This window comes from Rhodnius prolixus, unplaced genomic scaffold, assembly GCF_049639745.1.
Source record: "Rhodnius prolixus isolate KJV_2025 unplaced genomic scaffold, Rpr scaffold_2, whole genome shotgun sequence".
In the NCBI taxonomy this organism is placed as follows: Eukaryota; Metazoa; Arthropoda; class Insecta; order Hemiptera; family Reduviidae; genus Rhodnius; species Rhodnius prolixus.
This window is the reverse complement of record NW_027411592.1, coordinates 58501374-58527265: the sequence shown is the minus strand read 5'-3', so window position 1 is coordinate 58527265 and position 25892 is coordinate 58501374. Positions and strand designations below refer to the sequence as shown.

General features: G+C 34.0%; 1 protein-coding gene across 3 annotated transcripts in view; it reads right to left on the bottom strand.

Annotated features, from left to right (window-relative positions):
• LOC141450064 (uncharacterized) overlaps positions 1-25892 on the bottom strand; it is a 208720-nt gene that overhangs the window by 12398 nt on the left and 170430 nt on the right. For all 3 annotated transcript variants that reach the window (XM_074120099.1, XM_074120098.1, XM_074120100.1), the window contains one exon: positions 20149-20372. In XM_074120099.1, the coding sequence (XP_073976200.1) occupies positions 20149-20372 (224 nt within the window). The remainder of the gene's footprint in view (positions 1-20148; positions 20373-25892) is intronic.

The window sequence follows — 25892 nt, the reverse complement described above, 5'->3', positions numbered from 1 at the left end:
AGTGGAAAAATGCGGAATTCTAACGTAGTTTAGCCGGAACGCTGCTATTTCTATCACTGATAAATAGAAATTTGGCCAGGGCGAGATAGTACAAGTAGGGTCGCCCTTATTTGCGAAACTAAAGTAAAAAAACAGTGGAAAAATGCGGAATTCTATCGTAGTATAGCCAGAACGCTGCAATTTCTATCACTGATAAATAGAAAATTGGCCAGGGCTAGATAGTACAAGTAGGGTCGCCCTTATTTGCGAAACTAAAGTACAAAAACAGTGGAAAAATGCGGAATTCTAACGTAGTTTAGCCAGAACGCTGCTATTTCTATCACTGAAAGTTAGAAAATCGGCCAGGGCTAGATAGTACATGTAGGGTCGCCCTTATTTGCTAAACTAAAGTACAAAAACAGTGGAAAAATGCGGAATTCTAACGTAGTTTAGCCGGAGCGCTGCTATTTCTATCACTGAAAGTTAGAAAATCGGCCAGGGCTAGATAGTACAAGTAGGGTCGCCCTTATTTGCTAAACTAAAGTACAAAAACAGTGGAAAAATGCGGAATTCTAACGTAGTTTAGCCAGAACGCTGCTATTTCTATCACTGAAAGTTAGAAAATCGGCCAGGGCTAGATAGTACAAGTAGGGTCGCCCTTATTTGCTAAACTAAAGTACAAAAACAGTGGAAAAATGCGGAATTCTAACGTAGTTTAGCCGGAGCGCTGCTATTTCTATCACTGAAAGTTAGAAAATCGGCCAGGGCTAGATAGTACAAGTAGGGTCGCCCTTATTTGCTAAACTAAAGTACAAAAACAGTGGAAAAATGCGGAATTCTAACGTAGTTTAGCCAGAACGCTGCTATTTCTATCACTGAAAGTTAGAAAATCGGCCAGGGCTAGATAGTACAAGTAGGGTCGCCCTTATTTGCTAAACTAAAGTACAAAAACAGTGGAAAAATGCGGAATTCTATCTTAGTTTAGCCAGAACGCTGCCATTTCTATCACTGAAAGTTAGAAAATCGGCCAGGGCTACATAGTACAAGTAGGGTCGCCCTTATTTGTGAAACTAAAGTACAAAAACAGTGGGAAAATGCGGAATTCTATCTTAGTTTAGCCAGAACGTAGCTATTTCTATCACAGAAAGTTAGGAAATCGATCAGGGCTGGATGGTACAAGTAGGGTCGCCCTTATTTGCTAACCTAAAGTACAAAAACAGTGGAAAAATGCGGAATTCTATCTTAGTTTAGCCAGAACGCTGCCATTTCTATCACTGAAAGTTAGAAAATCGGCCAGGGCTACATAGTACAAGTAGGGTCGCCCTTATTTGTGAAACTAAAGTACAAAAACAGTGGGAAAATGCGGAATTCTATCTTAGTTTAGCCAGAACGTAGCTATTTCTATCACAGAAAGTTAGGAAATCGATCAGGGCTGGATGGTACAAGTAGGGTCGCCCTTATTTGCTAACCTAAAGTACAAAAACAGTGGAAAAATGCGGAATTCTATCTTAGTTTAGCCAGAACGCTGCCATTTCTATCACTGAAAGTTAGAAAATCGGCCAGGGCTACATAGTACAAGTAGGGTCGCCCTTATTTGTGAAACTAAAGTACAAAAACAGTGGGAAAATGCGGAATTCTATCTTAGTTTAGCCAGAACGTAGCTATTTCTATCACAGAAAGTTAGGAAATCGATCAGGGCTGGATGGTACAAGTAGGGTCGCCCTTATTTGCTAACCTAAAGTACAAAAACAGTGGAAAAATGCGGAATTCTATCTTAGTTTAGCGAGAACGCTGCAATTTCTATCACTGAAAGTTAAAAAATCGGCCAGGGCTACATAGTACAAGTAGGGTCGCCCTTATTTGTGAAACTAAAGTACAAAAACAGTGGAAAAATGCGGAATTCTATCGTAGTTTAGCCAGAACGTAGCTATTTCTATCACAGAAAGTTAGGAAATCGATCAGGGCTGGATGGTACAAGTAGGGTCGCCCTTATTTGCTAACTTAGAGTAAAAAAAACATGGAAAAATGCGGAATTCTATCTTAGTTAAGCATGAACTCATGCACTAACATCCTAACACTATCACACCATTAACGAATTAAACTGAATCACAGGTACAGAATATTGAAAAAAAATATTAGGCAAACTGTTGATGTTATTCCAAATTTGACCTATCAATTTGACCTATCATTTAATTTGACCTTCATTACAATGTGGCCTAATATAGGTAAAGGTCGATTAGTTTAAACATACAATTTTTGAACAATTTATAAGTTTAAATTTGGAAAGTAATGAAAAAAGTACATTGTATCACTAGTGATAGAAAGTTGAACTTCTTTCACTAAATTGAATGTAATAATGAGCCCCATACTGAACCGATTGTAGGAAATATATATATATATATATATTTTCTGAACTTTTACATAGAAAAATACTTACAATGAACCTACTTACTACAAGTAGCAATGCATGCACCATAAAGCACTTCCCCCTCTCCATACACTAATGATTAGTTTTTCTTTATACTTGACAAAAAATTACCTTTTCTAACCAATTCTAACAGGTTTAAGCAAGCAAAAAAAAGAGACAGAGAAAGTGGGAAGAGGAGGAGAAAACCAAACAAAAAAATAATTGCAACAAGTTGATGCACTTTTCTATCGATATATTTTTTTTAGCACAGAGATGCACTTTCATTCACTGTTAATTGTATTTTCTAGTTAATGCAATGCTTTTATCGTATATCCTATGACTTAAATCCGTTATAAGAAATGCATATGTATAGAATGAGGTTGGGGGTTGGGAAAGCCGTGTGTGTGTGTGTGAGAGAGAGAGCTACTTATGCATTTAAAGCGCATTCTGACGTTACATTTCCGTTGATTGTATGTGCAAGGCTAAGATAAAAGACACTTGTATAGCAAGAAATTGTAGTTAAGGTGGGTTCTTCAAAGAAAAACTGTATTTTATTCCGTTTTACGATAAATTTATTTATTTTTAAATTGCTATGTATTTAAATGATTTCCCTTTTAAACTTAAATATAAGTTTAAGCTTCTTTCACAGTAGGTACTTAAATAAACTGCTGCTAAAACTCAAACAACTTGCTCTTAATTCTCGAAAGTTTAAACTCTCAAATTGTTCTTTCGATTTCAAAAAAAGATTCGAGCCACATTTAATTCTAATAACTAGAACTAGAACTTTCGAGAATAATAGTACCAGAAAGTCGTGGTTATAGACACCACGATAGCCGAGCGGTTAAGAGACTAGACCCGCAATGCTAAGATGTATTGTTGGTTTAGTGGGTACGTTTCCCCCGGTGTCTAGGCCTTGGATTTTATTTAATGGTTAATATGCGAAATGTTTCAGTAAAGTATGTTAGGCGGTTAAGAGACTAGACCCGCAATGCTAAGATGTATTGTTGGTTTAGTGGGTACGTTTCCCCGGTCTCTTAGTTTTGGATTTTATTTAATGGTTAATATGAGAAATTTTTCAGTAAAGTATGTCTGCTAGTCGCCTCCGTCCACGATACCTAATTAGTAGTTGGACGTAAAGCGTGCCTGAAAAAATAGGCAATTACTTCAATTTACTTTTTTTTAAGTCGTGGTTATTGTTCAAAATAGTTTTTGTTTGAAGTTGAAATATGTAGGATAGAATAGAAAAATATTTCGCTTAAATATGAGAACACTGAAGTAAAGGAAAATAGTGCGAATTATTTCACGCTAGAGTTTCCACTAAATGTCTAGCTACTTTTCCGAACAGAAAATTCATGAAGTTAAAACAGAGAAAATGCAATAAAATGTTTTGTTTTTATTTCTTTTAATGTTACACTAAAAACTAAAAGTTTCAAAAACCCTACAATTATTATTACGTATTATTTTTACTAAAACCCAGTTCAAGGCAAACTCACGGCTCATAAATATTCTAATTAGGGTTTTTTAAAAAAAGTAGCTAGAGAGTTGAATTTCTTATTTCTTTGTGATTTCAACGATAGCAATGAAATTATTTTTAATACTAGTCTATTATTAGACGTTGTACAGGAATAGTAAAAAAAGGATTATGCTAATTTCTGGATTCCCATGTTCATGTGTGACCCTTAAAATAATGAATAAAGTCTATAGATATTATAAGAAGTTTTTTTTTAAGCTTTTTAATCGGCTTTTATAAAAATCCATTAACGAAAATGTATAATATGTTAACAATTAAGAAACTGCCCATTAAGTTACATAAATAAATAAATAAGGATTTGTTTGTTCTGTGAATTTAATCCATATTTTTGTTCATGTTTATAAGTATTGGTACAAGTGAAATGGTACAAAATATTTCTCTTGTACATGTACAAATATAAACATAAAAAAAAACTATAGATAAATTCAAAGAACAAACAAATTAAATTAACTTACATAAATAATTTAAGTATTTGTTTGTTTTGTGAATATCCCCGTAGTTTTAGGCGCCACAGTAGCCGAGCGGTTAAGAGACTATAGACCCGCAATGCTTAGATGTATTGTTGGTTTAGTGGGTTCGATTCCCGGTGTCTAGGTATAGGATTTTATTTAATGGTTAATATGAGAAATTTTACAGTAAAGTATGTTAGGCGGTTAAGAGACTAGGCCCGCAATGCTAAGATGTATTGTTGGTTTAGTGGGTTCGATTCTAGATGTCTAGGCCTTGGATTTTATTTAATGGTTTAATATGAGAAATTTATAGTAAAGTATGTTAGGCGGTTAAGAGACTAGACCCGCAATGCTAAGATGTATTGTTGGTTTAGTGGGTTCGATTCCCCGGTTTCTAGGCCTTGGATTTTATTTAATGGTTAATATGAGAAATTTGTAGTAAAGTAGGTTTGACGGTTAAGGCACTAGACCCGCAATGCTAAGATGTATTGTTGGTTTAGTGGGTTCGATTCTCCTGCCTTAGGACTTGCATTTTATTTAATGGTTAATATGAGAAATTTTACAGTAAAGTATGTTTGCTAGTCGCCTCCGTCGTCCAAGGCACCTAATTTTAGTAGTTGGACGTAAAGCCCACCAGAAAAAAAAAATAGGGAATTGCTTTACTGTTACCCATAGTTTTGTTCATGTTTATAAGTTATTTGTACATGTAAAACAGCACAAAATTTTTCATCTGTTACGTTAGTGTCCTCACAGAGGGAAGTGATTTCCCATTTTTTTTAGGGACCGAGACAACACGCTGAAGAGAAAAAATGACCAAAACTAAACAATACTAATCCCAAGTATGAAAACTAAAAAAAAAAGTATAAAAAAAAATAACTACGTAGTCCTAACAATAATATACATATAAAAACAAAATATTATTTTGTCATGGATATAAAAAAAACTCCTAAAGCTACCGAATTTATTTTATGATTGTTTACATTTGTAACCAAAAAATAAACAATAAAAAAAAATAAATAGAAATAAAACAATAAAACAAAAACAAAAAATGGCCCAGCAGACAAAACAACGAGGGCCTACCATTTATTTGTTTTACATTCTTTGCTCTCTCTCCCCTCCACTATTATTACTGTGCCGTGACATTGTTGTTTTCAAGGTTGAATCTTTGCAAAAATTGGATGGTAATAAAGAAACTTAAAAAAATAAAAAAAACATGGAAATAAATTAAGAAATGAAAATAAGAAAATTCAATTCACACTTGTATTTAACAGTTTGGTTGAACAGCTGTACATTTTTCTTTTTTATTTTTATTTATTTATTTTTTTTTGTAACCACCAATTAAATATAAGGTGAAAAAAAATAAAATCTGAGAGCGCTGAAATTTGATATTTCGCTTATATATCGCTAGAGGATGCCACACTAAAGTTATAGTCTCGGAAATACAACTTTATTGGGATCAAATTTTCAGTTTGTTTTTTCTTTTACTCATATTTTGAACAGTTTTGCAGGAAAATTCTATTAAGAGGAAAATAAAGGCAATAAAGAGCCATTTTTATATTATTTAATTTCACTTGCCACCTTTTAATATTTTATGAATAATAAAAATTTAGGCTTAATAGAGAAACTGTAATCTTGTTCACCAAATAAATATATTTTCAGTTATTTTGAAATTTAATTAAATTGGACTCATTAAAATTTCAATAGTTCCCTTCACAGATCTTAAATAGATACGATAATTTCTAAATCCCTCATAAACACAATAACTGTTATTTGTGTGGAAACCTTATAATACACAAGTTCAGTAGCCTTTCTATTTTTAGGTGGTAAATATAAATAACAGCATTTATGGTGTTTGGCAAATTCTCTGTGTAAATTAAAATTTTGTGGTTTAAATGATTTTTAAATGGTCGAAAGGAAGTTTCTAAACGCTTTTTTTGGATGATTAACTATAAATTTCTCACATTAACCATTAAATAAAATCCAAAACTAAGAGACCGGGGAAACGTACCCACTAAACCAACAATACATCTTAGCATTGCGGGTCTAGTCTCTTAACCGCCTAACATACTTTACTGAAACATTTCGCATATTAACCATTAAATAAAATCAAAGGCCTAGACACCGGGGGAAACGTACCCACAAAACCAACAATACATCTTAGCATTGCGGGTCTAGTCTCTTAACCGCCCGGCTATCGCAGCTCCTGTAAGAGATTTTGTATACTTCACTAATCTTTTTTTTTTTTTTCAGTATGGCGATTATGCTAAATTTTCTATTTTGAGTTCTCACTGAAAAATATCTGTTTTTAGGTCTCCCCAGAGTTCGAAAAATTGATTTTTAAAATAATGGCCTTTATTTGTATGTATCTAAGTGTGTAGATAAAATATGTATATGTACATAAAAAATTTGAAAATCGAAGGAAACTGAAATTTTATATATCGATTAGACCCTAATTTGATAAAAAATTCTCTAACGGAAGTGCCAATTTACGGAAAGAATTTTTTCGCTGATTTTCTTAAAACTGATTGTGCTCATTTTCTATTATATTTTGCTCGGAAAACTCTTTTTAGGATAGTTCAGGCTTGATGAACAGAAGCATGATGTTAAAATTCGGAATTTGATGAAAATTTTCTAAAATCGGAAATAAAATTTGACTGAATCGATTTTATTTTTTATTTTTTGAACGTTTATTCGAAAATTCCTCGGATGATTTTTCTTTAAGCTCGTTCTTTTTTTTGATCAAAAACATATGTTTAAATAATTTGTGTGTGGGGGGGGGGAATTATTTTTTAAGGCATTCTGAGTTACCAGATTTTTGTTTATTTGTTTGTTTTTTTACTTATTCATGTTTAATCTGATTGGCGTTTTCAGCCCTAGATATCTGTATACTGCAGTTATCAGAAGGGGGACGGACAAACCACGCCCACCATTGTTTGTCAATGCCCTGAGGGGAGGGAGACGATATCACCTCTGTCGCTTCAGCTCCTTTTTTTTTCCTTTTATTTAATTCAATATTTGACATGGATTACCTTCAGATTTCTCCTTTAATATAGATCATGGGCTCGATAAGAATCTTGACTAATATTTATGTTGAAATCTGTTAAGGCTGATTCGTTTACTGGGCGGGGCGGAAGTAAAAATAAAAAAGCCTCCATAAAAAAAACAACTAAATTAACATCATTTACGCATTTTTTTTTAATTGATAAATATGTTTAATTAATTTTTAAAACTAGCCAACGCAAATCGGGAATTTAATGGGCTTTAATGTTTTTTTTTACGAAATAAACAACCGTTGGACAAAAAATAATCCTTGTTTTTATTTAGATATCGATAAGTATTTTTTCAAAATAATGAATTCTTTAATCGAATCGCAGTTTCATCATTGGAATTTTTGGTTAAAAATTTTTAATTAATTAAAAAGATTAGTGTGTAAGTTTTCTCTTTACAACAATGCTCAAAATATTTTTCAAACTTCACATTCAATTTTTTCCTACTTTATACTAAATATGGTTTTAGTTAGGGCAGTTTTTTTGATTTAGCGTTTTTTACACCGGAAATATATCCGTTTTAAGTCCAAAAAAATAAAAAAATGGTTATACGTTTGTATTCACAGTAAAAGTTCTAAATTTTATTATTTAGCTTAGGAGCGCTACAATAGCCGAGCGGTTAAGAGACTAGACCCGCAATGCTAATGTGTATTGTTGGTTTAATGGGTTCAATTCCTTGTCTCTAGGCCTTGGATTTTATTTAATGGTTTAATATGAGAAATTTATAGTAAAGTCTGCCTGCTTTACTTTACTAATAGAGTAATGTTCAGTGTTCAGTAATGCTTAGATGCCAAGCTCCCTGAAGAAGTGGACTAGTCCTCTTCCCCCAAAAGGCTTTACTAAGAGAAGTCGAGAGTCCACTAGATAGACCTCCAAATAAATGCCCATCATGTATCGTTTGGCGTATATATATAAATATATATATTTTGGATATTAATAGCTCTTGCGTCTTCTCTTGAAACATATCATTTTCATGAAATCAAAACATATTATGTTTTGCATAGTCAGAGCAAAAAAAAAAAACTAAAACATAACAAGCAGCACTGTTATCTGGTGTTTATGAATTGCTAGTAAAAGTGACAAGAAAAAGGTTGGAGAAGACGAAGTAGAGAAAGGAGGTAGTTGGGTGTCCTCAAAGATAGAGATGAAACGATAAGAGGGTAGTGTCTCTAAGAGAGACAGTGAGTATGTGTGTTGCAATGTTATTGTAAAGCGGATTTGGAAGCAGATGTACTCTATATAGAAGTGAGAGACTACAAGAAGTTGTATGGAAGACGACAAGACTGAAGGAGCGACCTGAAGATAGATATATGGCGATCGTTACGTGTACATGGGACCACTAAACAAGAGTAGTCGTCCAGATTCCCTCTTGTCTCCGTCTTCTCCTGAGAGTCCCCCCACCCACTTCCTCATTATCCACACAAGTCGACCGAAGATAGATAAACGAGCGAGAGAGAGAGAGAGAGAGAGAGAGCAGCACAAACAGCCACTGAGCTCACACTGAATATAACCTTCGCTATCTTCCTCTACCAAACACGTAACCTCCACCATCACCCATCACACCCTCTTCTTTGCTTCTGCTTAGGATTCATTTATATTAAGTCTGTCTGTTTTGTATACCTCAAGACACCAGCCACTATCTGTCTACCAGTGGCAAGACGTCACACACAAACACACACACACACACACACACACACACATTGAGAGCATTTCGTTATTGTACCTCTACTTATACAATATATTTTAAAGAAAGAAGGAAGAGACTTTAACGTCGCGAGCAAGTATGCCACAGAACAAATCTACACCCACTAATCTGGCTTACTTTACTTTTAATAGGACCATACATACACTGTGGTTCTTTGAAATAGACAAGGAAAATTGCAGAAATCACAATTTTTTGGTGTTCCATTTTTTTGAGGTGTTAAAAAAAAAAAAAGTTCTTGTTAGCCCCCCCAAAAAAAATTCAAGAATTTTAATAACGGGCGTTTAAACCAGATTTTTAGTTCAAATTCCTTTTCAAAATAAAAAATACAAAATTTACAGGAACAAAATTCTTGCAGATAAATTAACCGTTAAATTTTTTTTGAACGGAGGACATATTGAATAAAGGCAGAACAAAAAGAAATGGAAAACAGGAAGGACGCTTAGAAGGAGAAGGAAATAAAAGATGCCTAAAAAGAAAAAGCTAATAAAATTCAGCTCACGTGTCAATTTTAAACAATGAACGGGAGGCGTGCCTTTTTTTTTGCACAAAATAAAACAAAACAAACCAACAAATTAAACAGGAAGGAAAAGAATGGAGATTGTTTGGATGTGACAAAAACTTTGTACAGTTTGTTTAAAGTGACTTAAAAAAAACCAAACAAACCAGTCCAAAAGCCGCAACCCAATCGCAATGGCTGCTACTCAGTAACAAAAAAGATAATGTGGCCAATAATTTCTTTAAAGTACAACCGTTACTTTAAAGCACTTTTATGACGGTAATTTGCCCATTTTTTCTTTTTTTTTAAAAGTGGTTTCTTATTTTTAAATTGTTTTATTATATAGAATTTTTTAAAGTATTTTAATTTTATAAATCCATAAGTTTTTAAATAAAATCTGAACAACGTTAGCATTATGTCGCTATATTGATAGAGATTTAATAATTAAATTACAATTGGTAATACGAAGTAAAATCAGTTCGGAGGAAGTGCAACTCATCGTTTAAATTTTGTACTTTCCGGTGATTTTCCCTTGCAAGGTTTTCCAAGAAATTTTCATTGTATAAATTGTGTGAAAAGAAAATCTAATTTTTCACATAATATAATCATCATTATAGTCATGATTTTTATTTATTATTTAATTGTTTGTGAGTGACTAACCGCTACAATAGAATCGGTGACAGTCCACTACAATAGAATAGTGACTTTTTTTTGCAGTCCACTACAATGGAATAGTGACTTTTTACAGTCATGTATAATAGAATCGTGACTGCAATTACAGTTCACTGCAATAGAATCGTGACTTTTTTACAGTCCAGTATAATAGAATCGTGACTGCAATTATAGTTCACTAATCGTGACTTTTTACAATCCAGTATAGTAAGAATCGTGACTGTATTACAGTCTACCACAATAGAATCGTGACTTTTTTACAGTCCAGTATAATAGAATAGTGACTGTTATTACAGTCCACCTCAATAGAACCGTGACTTTTTACACTCCACCGCAATAGAAATGTGAGTTTTCACTTTCCATCACAATAGAATCGCGACTTTTTTACTGTAAACTACAATAGAATCGTGACTGCAATTATAGTTCACTAATCGTGACTTTTTACAACCCAGTATAGTAAGAATCGTGACTGTATTACAGTCTACCACAATAGAATCGTGACTTTTTTACAGTCTAGTATAATAGAATCGTGACTGTTATTACTGTCCACCACAATAGAACCGTGACTTTTTACACTCCACCGCAATAGAAATGTGAGTTTTCACTTTCCATCACAATAGAATCGTGACTTTTTTACTGTAAACTTCAATAGAATCGTGACTTTTTTACCATCCACTACAATAGAATCATGATTTGTTTACTATACACTACAATAGAATCGTGACTTTTTACTGTCCACTACAATAGAGTCATGATTTGTTTACTGTACATCACAATAGAATCGAGACTTTTTACTGTCCACTACAATAGAGTCATGATTTGTTTACTGTCCACTACAATAGAGTCATGATTTGTTTAATGTACATTACAACAGAATCGCGACTTTTTTACTGTCCACTACAATAGAATCATACTTCATCTTCAAATTAGAGATTTACCTTATACATTTATTCATACATTTAAATTTATATTGTATACGAAAATTGCATTTCCAGAGGAAATCGTTGCTCCTTGAAAGAGGAGCCCTTATATGCAATTTCCAGGGGGCAATTATTCAAATAAAACTTTTAGATTAGTATAAGTAATTAGTATAGCAAGATAAAAGGTAAAAAGTTACGAGCCTTTTTCATGAAAAATGAATGAAAAAAAAGAGGGAATAATTGATTCACTAAAGGCGGTACTTTGTTGATCAATATTGTCCTAAATACTATCGTTGGGTTTGATGGTGGTACCCCTAAATAAGTAATTATTCAAAAACTTCAACATTGGAACATTTTTTCCCCTCACGAAAATTCGACTCTCGGAGTGAGCGTGAACTCCAAAAAAAAAATGATAAGAATTAACTGAAATGAGTTTAAAGAAAAAAAAATGGTGAGTTAGAACTTTTTGAGAATTATAGTAGGGGGGAGTCGCTTGAGATTTGACGGCCATCTTTTTTTCTTTTTCTTTTCTCATGAGAAATAAGAGAAAGTAGAAAAAAAAATGACAATAGTGGAAAAATTTGTTAAATCATATTTTTGATGATTAGGGCGTATAAGTGTGCTTGACCTAAATTTCCGAGTAAGTAGGTAAACAGAAACCTCACGAAGCTCGTTATTTACTAATTGCTAGGTGTGTCTCAAAATAAAAAAAAAAGTAAAATTACAAAAAAAAAAATTGTCCTGTATTTGAACCGGTTCCCTCAATTAATCTAGCTTCAAGAAATTAATATAAATATATATTTTTTTATTTTTTTGTTTTTTTAAAAAAAAAGGATTATGAAGTACAATAATATCCATTTTAAGATCTACAATCAACAATCAAGGACAATATCCTGCACTGCAGATCTAACCACAATTTTGCACAATAAATCAGCTTTTAGAACAAAAAAAAAATCGATTTTCAGTAAAAATCGTGTAATTATGTCACATAAATAGATTTTTTTTTTAAAGGTAAAAATGCTATTAAGGGCATAAAGCTTCCCTTCGTGACATTAAAGTGCAACCCTTGTTTTTACACCAACTCTACTATAAGCGAAAGTTTTTTCGTAATTATGCATCTGTTTTTCAGGCGGTGTTGGCTGCCATTGAGATGGCAGCTACTTTACTCCGCTGGAAAAGATTTGCCGATACTGATACTAGGTTCTTCACGGATAGCCAGGCTGCAATTTAAGCCTGGCCTCTCCTAGTAAGAACCAAATCTCGGTCAATTCTGCCGACAGTCTAAGGAAATCCTTGGCCTGTCAAAAACGGATATAGTTGGTTTTAGCAGATCCCGGATCCGCCAGTTGGTTCAGTTGTTGAGTGGACACGCGAATTTAGCGTACCATCTTTTCTCAAATGCGGCCATACCCAGTTGCCAATCTGTGGGCTGGCTGTGGTGAGTCCGATGAACTGTGCGGCACTTTGTAGAGGTGTGTCCAGTTTATTCTAAAACTAGATTCCTCGTCTTCGGGGGGGTTAAATGTTTCTCTATCGGTGATTGTAGCATCTGGTAATCTTAACGAACTTTCTAGGTTTATTTAGTGCACTGGGCGATTGAGTCGTCCTGTTACTACTTTATTAGTTTATATATTAGCATCTGGCAACTTTTTTACCGGATTTGTTTTTAAACCCCGGTATCTCTGATGTGATGAGGGGTGGGCGAGGAACAATGGGCATTTTGGATTGCCTGCGTTCCTTCCCCTTTTTGGTGGAGCCGCCCTTTTAATACAATCTAATCTAATAAGCGAAAGTTTTAGCAAACGTATCAAATTAGCGTTAACCAATTTTCATTATATACATAAATAAATATAAATAAAGTTTCAACTATTAAAGAACACATACAAAAAAAGAAATCTGCTTCTATTTATCAAAAAAGTAATACGTTTAATAATTTAAAGTAAAACATGTCTGAGAAGCGCCACGGTAGCCGAGCGGTTAAGAGACTAGACCCGCAATGCTAAGATGTATTGTTGGTTTAATGGGTTCAATTCTCTAGGCTTTGTATTTTATTTAATGGTTAATATGTAAAATATTTATAGTAAAGTATGTGTTTGCTAGTCGCCTCCGTTCATGACACCTAATTTTAGTAGTTGGACGTAAAGCCTGCCTTAAAAAATAGGCATTACTTTACTCTTTCAGTAGAAGCAGAAATAAAAATATAAAAAAATAAAATAAAAGTGGAAAGAAAAATTAAGAGACATTTAACTAAGTGATTGATAGGTTATAATCAGCCAATCAGCCCCGAGGAGTTCAGTTTCTTTTCAAATACTCCTTTAAAAAAAAAAAGAAAAAGCAAAAGTAGAAGAATCTGTAGTTATTCTGGTGTCATTTGTTACTCTACCGGCTCTCTGGTTATATATTTATCTCTTCAGGCAATATTCAGTTAAATTAACCATAAAAAACAAAATAACAGCCCATTTATTTATTGTTATTGGAAGTTCAGTGTATGGTTACTTGCCTAGAGGTTTTAAGTCTACTTAAACTACTATTCAGTGAACTCTTAAGATTTCTCTAGCCTGTTCTACACATCAGTCCACAATTACGTATGTCAATAATAATTAATTACCTAAACTGGTAGTGCTCTCTGGCAATAAGTGGTTAAAAAGTAGAACCTGGAAGTTCTTCATAAAAAGAAGAAGAAGCAGAAGAAGAAGAAGAAAAAAACCCACGTCGGAACTAGACGGACCGACAACTGTCGTTATCTCTCTGTTTTCAACATCTGAATACATTTAACTTTATTTATTTCTAGTTGGAAAATAAATAATAAAAATAAATAAAAACACTTTTTCACTGTCAACAACTTTAAATCAAATCAAGCCCAACTTTTTAAACCCTACCATTTCATATAGCCTCCGAACCATCAAAGCTACTATTTTACTACCTTAATTTATTAGTTTTTTCCCCCACTTATTCTGGCCAGTCTTTCTTCTATTTCCACGCGTTACTTCGTCTACTAGTTTCATGCCATAAAATAGCACTTGCTGTTTAGAAACAATAATTTTTTTCTCAATAATAATATTCCACGTAAAAGTTTTACTATCAAACAGATTTCTGATTTTAAGGGCAATGGATTGGTTGAAAGATGATGATTTGAACATTTTCTTGTGGCAATTACAGTGTGAGGGTACAGGGCCAATTGCGTAAATAATAATGAAAAATAAGGCGCCACAGTAGCCGAGCGGTTAACAGACTAGACCCGCAATGCTAAGATGTATTGTTGGTTTAGTGAGTTCGATTCTCTGATATGAGAAATTTATAGTAGTGTGTTTGGCGGTTAAGAGACTAGACCCGCAATGCTAAGATTTATTTTTGGTTTAGTGGGTTCGATTCCCCATGGTCTAGGCTTTGGAATTTATTTAATGGTTAATATGGGAAATTTATAGTAAAGTATGTTAGGCAGTTAAGAGACTAGACCCGCAATGCTAAGATGTATTTTTGGTTTAGTGGGTTCGATTCCCCATGGTCTAGGCTTTGGAATTTATTTAATGGTTAATATGAGAAATTTATAGTAAAATATGTTAGGCGGTTATAGGCTAGACCCGCAATGCTAAGATGTATTGTTGGTTTAGTCAGTTCGATTCTCTGATATGAGAAATTTATAGTAGTGTGTTTGGCGGTTAAGAGACTAGACCCGCAATGCTAAGATTTATTTTTGGTTTAGTGGGTTCGATTCCCCATGGTCTAGGCTTTGGAATTTATTTAATGGTTAATATGGGAAATTTATAGTAAAGTATGTTAGGCAGTTAAGAGACTAGACCCGCAATGCTAAGATGTATTTTTGGTTTAGTGGGTTCGATTCCCCATGGTCTAGGCTTTGGAATTTATTTAATGGTTAATATGAGAAATTTATAGTAAAATATGTTAGGCGGTTATAGGCTAGACCCGCAATGCTAAGATGTATTGTTGGTTTAGTCAGTTCGATTCTCTGATATGAGAAATTTATAGTAGTGTGTTTGGCGGTTAAGAGACTAGACCCGCAATGCTAAGATTTATTTTTGGTTTAGTGGGTTCGATTCCCCATGGTCTAGGCTTTGGAATTTATTTAATGGTTAATATGAGAAATTTATAGTAAAATATGTTAGGCAGTTAAGAGACTAGACCCGCAATGCTAAGATGTATTTTTGGTTTAGTGGGTTCGATTCCCCATGGTCTAGGCTTTGGAATTTATTTAATGGTTAATATGAGAAATTTATAGTAAAATATGTTAGGCGGTTATAGGCTAGACCCGCAATGCTAAGATGTATTGTTGGTTTAGTGGGTTCGATTCCCCACGGTCTAGGCTTTGGAATCTATTTTATGTTTAATATGAGAAATTTACAGTCAAGTATATTTGCTAGTCGCCTAGTTTGAAGCTTCTCATTTAAAGTTGGGCAGTCATTTAAGGTGTTTTTTTTCTTCTTAAAACTTGGAATGTTAAACGTTAAATTTAATCGTCATTACCCAGAATAACTAGTAAGAGAAAATAACAGTTTGTAAAGAGTTGCATAACAAAAAAAAAAAGGTATCTGTTATTTAATCTAATAACACGTTAATCGTAGTTTAAAAAACAAAATTTTAATAATTGTTATTTTTAAATAACCTTTTTAATAACCTTCTGAATAATAATTATAACCTTACAACAAAAAAAAGAATGTAGATTCTTCTTTGCATTATTACACGTTATAATAATTGTATTCAAACTTTATAGTGTTATTACACATAACGGCACTCATGTAATTTTTACACCTATATTCTGCTTTTCTTTCTTTTCTTTTATGATTATTAATTTTTCTTTTAAGGTGAAAATCCATTATTAGTTAGAGCAGTCGAGCTGAAAACTATAGGTACTGAAACGAAGCTGCTCCGTAAGCTGTGGACTAGAAAAAATTCCGAAGGGTAACCGCCAGTTCTCATGCTATCGTATGTAATAGAGTACAACTGATTGGTTGTAATTATTAACTGTATTTTTTTTGCAATAAAGTCGGCACCTTTCAGATTATGTGAAGCGTTTTGTTAAAAAAATGTATACTTTTATTGTTTATTTTTTACCAGACCTCAATTCGGAAGTAGTTTAGACATTATTTTAAATGCTTCATTCATACAGCATTAATAGTACAAAAACCAGAATGAGATTCAGATTTTTGTGCCCAAACATTGAGGCATTTAAAACGATTGTAAAAAAAAAAAATTCTGTCGTGAAAACTCATACGATTTTTCTCTTCATTAATTCTTAAGGAAAGCCTACCCAAAATCCCTTGCGAGAAATACCCAAAAACGAATTTTCCTTCAGAAAAAAAAAAACTAATAATAATAAAAGAAAAAGGTCGAGAAATCTAGATACTTAAGGTTGCAAGGGGCATTTTCTTAAAAAAATTTAACCCCGTTTAAGAAAACAGTACATAAAGGCGCCACGACGATAGCCGAACGGTTTAGAGGCGAGCTCTCCAAAGCTAATACGTATTGGGTTCAGTTTTCGGGTCTAGGTTTTGGATTTTATCTAATATTCGTTAATAAGACGAATTTATAGTAAAAAGTATGTTTGCTAGTCGCCTCCGTTCATGGGACCTAATTAGGTTGTTGGATGTAAAGCCTGCCTAGAAAAAAGTAGGCATTACTTTTACTTTACAGTACACAAAAAGTTGGATGTAAAGCCTGCCTAGAAAAAAGTAGGCATTACTTTTACTTTATAGTACACAAAAAGTAAGACGTAAAAGCCCGTCTGGAATAAGTGGGCATTACTTTCACTTTACAACCAAACTTCACAAAAAAGCTGGACGTAAGTAAAGTAAAGTAGTTGCCTACTTTTTCAGGCGGGCTTTTCGTCTAACTATCACAAATTAGGTGTCGTGGACGGAGGCGACTAGCAAACATACTTTACTATAAATTTCTCATATTAACCATTAAATAAATCCAAGGCTTCCAGACACCGGGGAATCGAACCCACTAAACCAACAATACATCTTAGCATTGCGGGTCTAGTCTCTTAACCGCCTAACATACTTTACTATAAATTTCTCATATTAACCATTAAATAAATCCAAGGCTTCCAGACACCGGGCAATCGAACCCACTAAACCAACAATACATCTTAGCATTGCGGGTCTAGTCTCTTAACCGCCTAACATACTTTACTATAAATTTCTCATATTAACCATTAAATAAATCCAAGGCTTCCAGACACCGGGGAATCGAACCCACTAAACCAACAATACATCTTAGCATTGCGGGTCTAGTCTCTTAACCGCCTAACATACTTTACTATAAATTTCTCATATTAACCATTAAATAAAATCCAAGGCTTCCAGACACCGGGGAATCGAACCCACTAAACCAACAATACATCTTAGCATTGCGGGTCTAGTCTCTTAACCGCTCGGCTACCGTGGCGCCTGAAATGTTGGACGTAAAGCACGCATTTCTTAAAAAAACAGTACAGGTTATAACTTACTACATTTTTCTTCAAATTCCAAAAAATATAGAAATATGTCGAACTTGAAATCTCAAAATAAATAGATAAAATTTAGTAAAGGGCATATTTTGGGAGAGAGGTTACTTAAATATAGTACGTAAACAACATGCTATGCACAAATCGAATTATTTTCCGCAATTTGGAGGGGGGATCTCAAAACAGATATTTCCGGAAGGAAGTCAATATTCACATACTGTTTTTACAATCGCAATACTTTTTTTCACTTACTGACTGTTGAACTTCATTTTAATTACAACTTCGATTAAAGAAAGAAATGAAAAAAAGCATCTAAAAAGAAAGCGAACCAACTAAATAAATGAACAAATAACCACTCTACATTCATGCTTACTGTTTTTTGCTTGAATTTTTTTTCCTTTACGTTAGAAAAATAGTAAAGGATAATTTGAATATGCAAAGAAAATGGGAAAAAATGGGATTTCCCTTTTCATTTCTTTCAGTCACAGTTGTTGAAGAAGATAAGAATGGAATATTTAAATAAATGGAAAATATATAAAGATAGAATAAAGATAAAATAAAAATAGATTTTCTTTTGTGGAAAAAACATTATAGAAGCGAGGATAATAATAAAAAATAAATAAATATAAAAATAATATAATGAAAAAGGAGCAAGAAGAAATAAATAAATATAAGGAGAGGGGAGCTAGTGAAAAAAAAAATTTTTTTTGTTTAAGCAAGTTTTCAGCTCCCTTTGCTGAACGTTTCAGAATGGAGTTTGAGGGAAAACAAGGGAGACGCCATATTCCCTGCCAGCATTCTTATGCTATCACGAAGGGATGGAGGGAGAAATGGGATGAGAGAGAGAGAAAAAAAACCGCTCAAGGGACCAACCCTCTCCCTTTTAGAGTTTCCTAAACCCGGCTAGCCAAGAGGAGGGTTGTTTCCCTTAGCTTCTGGTACTTGTTTGGATAAGGAGGATCCCTTTACTCTCTCTATTGAACACTACAGCAAGTTCTTCAGCAAGTCTGGGGATCTCCTCTCTCTCCCTGTCTACAGATATCCATGTCTTGGGCAAACAAGACCTCCTCTTCTCCTGTATTCCCTAGTGGGTAACTTCCACTCCACGCAGTACGATCTCTCTCTCTCTCTCTCTCTCCCATTTATCTAGAACTCACTTCTTTTTTGTGGGTGTGTATCCTCTCTTGCAGTGTACATAACTTCCAGCGATCACTCGACTGAAAGAATTTAATGGCAAGTTGGCTTTTTTTTTAAAAAAAAATATATATATGTCTACAGGAGGGTTTATTTTAGATTACTGCTAGACCTCTTGTTTCCCAAAGACGTTTCTAGGGATATTGGGAGGATGAAGGCCAAAAATGTGAACTTTTTTTCAAGTTTACTGTTAGGTCTAGATAATTTAATATTAAAATTTATAAATTTTTATTTTTATTTACTTATAAACTATATTTTATTAATTTGATTTAATTAAAAAAAAAAAAAAACAGTCTGAAAAAAAATGTGGCGTTCTGTTTTCAATCTCACGAGAATCAGAAAAACTTAAACTGGCGAAGTTGAACAAAAAAAAAAAACAAAAAAAAAACGGGATTACAATGAAATTTTTCGATATAAGAGAACATCGATGGTTCCTAATCGATAAATTAGAAAGCTAAGAAGAAATAATTAACTTGTAAGGCTGTCTACTATGTAGCGTAATTTCTGGATTCAATCCATATTAAAATAAAATGTATAATTAACTAAAATTCGACAAACTAGAAAATTCAGGTCAAAAATACATCTTGAACAATAATAATAATAATAATAATAATAATAATAATAATAATAATAATAATGAAAATAATAATAGTCATCTCATGAAGGTGGTAATATGGGACATTTTTTTTCCCTTGCATATTTTGAACACTACAGAATTTAAAATCTACTCTAAAAGTAAAAACATATATATACATTATTTGTCTTTGTAAATTTGTAGCCCTGAGTGGATCACAGCAAGGAGTATGTGGAGTTACACTGAAAAAGTCTGTCGTGGTGCCATATTAGGTTTTCAGAAAATGTGGTCCGTAATATGGGACATACGAGTACATAATAATTATAGTTAATGTTCTCGTTTCTCCATGAATTGTAAAAATAAGCCTTATATATGCCACAAAACTATATTTTACACAATTATCGTACATTTAGGATAAAAATTAGGGTGTAATCAGTTTTCTTAGAGAAATGTCAAGAAATCTTTAAAATGATCTTTTTAGGCTCTGTATAGTACCTTGTAGAAAAAAAACAAAAAATTATAAGACACTAGTTTCGTCCTCAGTGCCACTTTTCACACTTGTTCGGCAGACGATTAACGAGGTTGTTATATGGGACAACGCTGTCCCATAATACTGCCATACACCGCGTACAATTTTTTCCCAATATACATTCATATTTGAAATCCAAAATAATAATAAGAAGAAGAATAAGAATAATATCAAATTACCTGAAGCACCCTCTTTGGTAAACCAGTCTTTTGCGATAATTGTTTAAGATCCTTAGCGTCTGGATTGTGGTTAATTTGAAAATAGGATTTCATCGTCCTTAATTGGTGATGTTTAAATGATGTGCGCATCCTTTTGGTACGCTGATGATGGGAACCGTTGGCACTTCCAAGACCCGGTGTACCTGGACCAAACGCTACGTCTAAATAGGATTCAGCGTTTAAATCTGTAACAGAAAATTGAAAAAAACAAATATTAAATTTAGTAGTGTGAATTTTAATTTTTGAACAAAAATAAATAAATAAATAATGAAGTCAGTTCTGAAGGAGATTTCAGGATTACAGCGTGGAGGATTATCAAGTATGGTAAGGATTAGAGAGAGAGAGAGAGAGAGAGAGAGAGACAGCATTATGGTATTATCCGTTTGTTTATCTGTTCGGCTAAGCTCCAAAGTTCTAATCCTTAGGTCAACATAGCTTTGATTAGGGAATTAGTCTTTTTTGATCCATCAGTAGGTTTAGATCTTCCGTGTCACAAGTAGACGGTAAAGAATTTTGATACCACAGCTTGTCTTTTAAGACTATAACGGTTTCAATGTTAGTCGCTAGTCGAAACCTCTGATTAGACGTTTACCATTAAATATCCTTTCCGGTGCGATATAATAGGGAAATGATCAACTACCGGAAAGCTTAAATTATCCAATTAATAATATTCATTTCCGTCAATTAATCCGTTAATTACAAAATTGCTAATTTCTTTAATAATAGATCATACATAAAATAAGAATTTAATTATTAGATAAGTCTACTCAAACAAATTGTAGTCTATGATTTGTGTAGACTTTTTTTAAAAAAATAATTTGAGGCGCGTGCACGCCTTATTCAGTGCACTTCCGCGGCCTTCAGCCAGTGTTCCTCTTGTTACAGACACTGTCCATTATTAACAGACAATGAAGCTGTAAGAAAAAAGCTCCTAGGAGCTGCAAAAATCTAAGCGCCAACAGCTGGATTCGAACCCGGAATTGCCGCGTGGCAATCCAACATTCCCGTCCACCTAATTCCTTCCCTTTTCGATCTTATTAACACACACACACACACACACACAAATACATATGGTAAACAAAGGAAAGAGAAATGTAATGAAATCTATGACACAGTAACGTAATTGTAGAAAACATCGATGGTTCCAATTGATTCATCAATACAGGTAGTCCTCGACTTACGACGTTGATCCGTTCCTACGCGGCGTCGTAAACCGTTTTTTTTTCAACGTAAGTCGGAACATACGTAAACTGTACCATATACAGTACAGTACTGTATTACTATAATAACAGTACAGTACTGTAAGCACTTAGCCTAACCTAACACAGTACTCTACATAATTATCAAAAAACCCATATAAAATACTGTACAGTACGTTTATTAATGAAATGAAACAGTAATAAAAAACAGTAGTGTACTGTAATAAAAATTTCATACTACTGTACAGTATTGCACACGTACTGTAGTTCGCGGGCTTTTCATACTACTGTACAGTACCGCACACCAAAACACGTACGAGGGGGTACCCAAAAAAAACCGGAATTATTTTTTAAAAGCTATTTATTTACAAATTTTTTACAGAACAACCTTATCCCCTTCAAAATACTCTCCATTACAACTAATACATTTGTCCCACCGGTGCTTCCACTGTTCGAAACATTTTTTGTAGTCATCTTTAGAAATGGCTGACAGCTCCTTCTTCGTTTTTTTCTTGACCTCTTCAATGTTGTCAAATCGGTGACCTTTCATGCCCTTTTTCATGCGTGGAAATAAGAAAAAGTCGCACGGAGCCAGGTCAGGCGAGTAAGGTGCGTGGGGCAGCGGAACCATGCCATTTTTAGCCAAAAACTGTGTAACAGAGATGGCTGTGTGTGCAGGTGCATTGTCGTACAGTAGTTCGCGGGCTTTTCGTACTACTGTACAGTACTGCACACCAAAACACGTACAGTAGTTCGCGGGCTTTTCATACTACTGTACAGTACTGCACATCAAAACACGTACAGTAGTTGGCTTTTCATAGTACAGACTGTAAATGGGAGTCTTAACCACGAAACGTCGTAACTCGAGACCGTCGTAACCCGAGGATTACCTGTATCTTCCCTTTTTAAGTATACTTGTTTTGGTTGTTGTAAATTTATGCATACAATAAAATATTTTACATGTCAATAAAAGTTTTTATCTACTTTAGAATATAAAATAAGGGAAAGAAGGATATGCGAACAACAATCGATTGAATGTATCGACTAAAAAAAAGAAGGAAAAAGAATAATATAATGTTTCTATTTGATTTAAACAAAATCCTAAACTATGTATACACATAGTATTGATGACATCTGTTTATTGTTGTATACTTTGTATATTTCTTGTTGAGTTGCCTTGGTTTTTATTTTTTAATTCTGAAAAAGTGTGGGAAGTTTGTCCGCCATGTTTATGTTACTTTTTATGTTCGCTTTGACAGTGAATACTTAAGTTGTCTTCTAAACGTATTACAAGGTTACTAGTTGGATATTATTAATTTCACTATTTGGATATTTCTTGGATTACTTTAATGTTCTTCGATATGGACCAGCATTTTGATCTGGGTGAGCCACCCGGGAGCACTGTGGAAGCTTCCGATATCATCATACACCAATTATTCTTATTCTTAGTACTTAAATTTAGCGTAGATACTTCCGACTTACTTTTTATACATAATCTTAAATATCTAAGAACCCAAACTATCCACAAACTCTGCTATCTTTTAACAAAAACAATTGACACAGCTCTGATCTGGCTCTTAGCACATGTAAAAATCTTACAGCAACATCTACATTCCCACTTACGAGGGTCGTTTGAAAAGTCCGTGCAAAAATAAAAACTACTTAATTTTTTCGGGTAAACCTTTTTTATTTTTCAACATAGTCTCCTTTTAGGCTTATACACTTCGTCCAACGCTGCTCTAGTTTGTTGATCCCATCCGAATAATAGGATTTGTCCAAGTCTGAAAAATAGCCATTCGTTTCTGCAATCACCTCCTCGTTTGAATAAAATCTTTTTCCCGCCAGTCATTCCTTCATATTGGGGAACAAATAGTAGTCCGAGGGAGCCAAGTCTGGAGAATAGGGGGGGATGTGAAACGAGTTGGAACCCTATTTCCATTAATTTTGCGACCACAACTGCTGAGGTGTGAGCTGGTGCGTTGTCGTGATGGAAAAGGACTTTTTTGTGGGCCAATCGTGGGCGTTTTACTTGCAGCTCGGTTTTCAAACGGTCCAATAACGATGAATAATATGCAACTGTAATAGTTTTACCCTTTTCCAGATAGTCGATGAGGATTATTCCTTGCGAATCCCAAAAGACAGTCGCCATAATCTTTCCGGCCGAAGGAACGGTCTTCGTCTTTTTTGGCGCAGATTCCCCCCTTGGTAACCAATTGTTTAGATTGGTCTCAGGAGTGTAGTGATGTATCCATGTTTCATCCACAGTGACGAAACGACGCTTAAAGTCCTGCGGATTCTTCTGGAACAGCTGCAAACCGTCCTTGCCAACACTTCACACGATTTCGTTTTTGGTCAAGCGTGAGAAAATCACTCGACTTCCTCAATTCAAACGAATGCCAAACACAAAGAAATAGACCGATCTGGCTGAAACTTGGTGTGTGTTCTTCCAAGAGATGCTACTAACTAAACATAACCTCGATACGCGCCAGTAGTGCTATCTCTCTGACTTTGCACGGACTTTTCAAACGACCCTCGTACAGTGGTTTACATAGATGAAAAATGAAATTTTACGTTCGTAAAAGTGAATGAGACGTGTCCATCTTCTCTTTGACGATACAATGAAGATCCTTGGACTACATAATAGACAAATATTCTGGAACTGGAACCCTCTGGAACCAGACTAGATCTGGATTATCCAAGAGGATGACCTACTGTACTCAGGTTTGCTTACATCCTGGATGCTCTTTTACTATTATTTCTTAACCATCCAGCGTGCCTTTAAGAGTTCCTATTTTGGTGACCAAGTCATTTATTTTCTGTAACGAGAGAAATGAATGAACAAAATCAAGGAGTAAGAACCCAATGATCACAGATTTCGAAGCACCATAATTTTAAAAAAAACGAATATCTAATAAACAAAATCATTTCATTTTTGACCCGAGAAAACAGCTGATAAAACTGTAATAATAATTATATATTATACTTTTCGTAACATAAAATAAACCACTAATTACAGTATAGTAACGGGTCTAGTGCCTCCTTTATTACAGCAATTAAGTGTAATTACTTTTAATGCTAAGTTTTTCTTTTCAAATAAAACTTACTACGTTTTTATGCAAATTATCTTCAATAAAAACAGTAAAAAAAAAAAAATATTTTTTAGTAAAAGAAAAAATAAAAAGGAAAAAACAGAACGAAAGATGAAATCTGATTGTAGTAGAATAATCGGAAAATGAAGTATAGCAAAGCTAAGGTTAGAGGTTCATTTAAAGTCGTAATTCCGGCCTAGGTTCACAGAAAAAAGTGATTTTTAATCTCAAATAACCAGTAACTAGAGCAGGGCTGGATGTTACAGACTGGGTCGTCCTTACTTCAGAATATAAGTTCAAAAAACAGTGGAAAAAGTCGGAATTCTGGCCTAGGTTCACAGAACTAAGTGATTTTTAATCTCAAATAACTAGTAACTAGAGCAGGACTGGATGTTACAGACTGGGTCGCCCTTACTTTATAATATAAGTCCAAAAAAACAGTGGAAAAAGTCGGAATTCTGGCCTAGGTTCACAGAACTAAGTGATTTTTAATCTCAAATAACCAGTAACTAGAGCAGGGCTGGATGTTACAGACTGGGTCGTCCTTACTTTATAATATAAGTCCAAAAAAACAGTGGAAAAAGTCGGAATTCAGGCCTAGGTTCACAGAACAAAGTGATTTTTAAACTCAAATAACCAGTAACTAGAGCAGGGCTGAATGTTATAGACTGGGTCGTTCTTAATTCATAATATAAGTTCAAAAAACAGTGGAAAAAGTCGGAATTCTGGTCTAGGTTCACAGAAAAAAGTGATTTTTAATCTCAAATAACCAGTAACTAGAGCAGGACTGGATGTTAGAGACTGGGTCGCCCTTACTTTATAATATAAGTCCAAAAAAACAGTGGAAAAAGTCGGAATTCTGGCCTAGGTTCACAGAACAAAGTGATTTTTAAACTCAAATAACCAGTAACTAGAGCAGGGCTGGATGTTACAGACTAGGTCGTCCTTACTTCGTAATATAAGTTCAAAAAACAGTGGAAAAAGTCGGAATTCTGGCCTAGGTTCACAGAACAAAGTGATTTTTAATCTCAAATAACCAGTAACTAGAGCAGGACTGGATGTTACAGACTGGGTCGCCCTTACTTTATAATATAAGTCCAAAAAAACAGTGGAAAAAGTCGGAATTCTGGCCTAGGTTCACAGAACAAAGTGATTTTTAATCTCAAATAACCAGTAACTAGAGCAGGACTGGATGTTACAGACTGGGTCGCCCTTACTTTATAATATAAGTCCAAAAAAACAGTGGAAAAAGTCGGAATTCAGGCCTAGGTTCACAGAACAAAGTGATTTTTAAACTCAAATAACCAGTAACTAGAGCAGGGCTGAATGTTATAGACTGGGTCGTTCTTAATTCATAATATAAGTTCAAAAAACAGTGGAAAAAGTCGGAATTCTGGTCTAGGTTCACAGAAAAAAG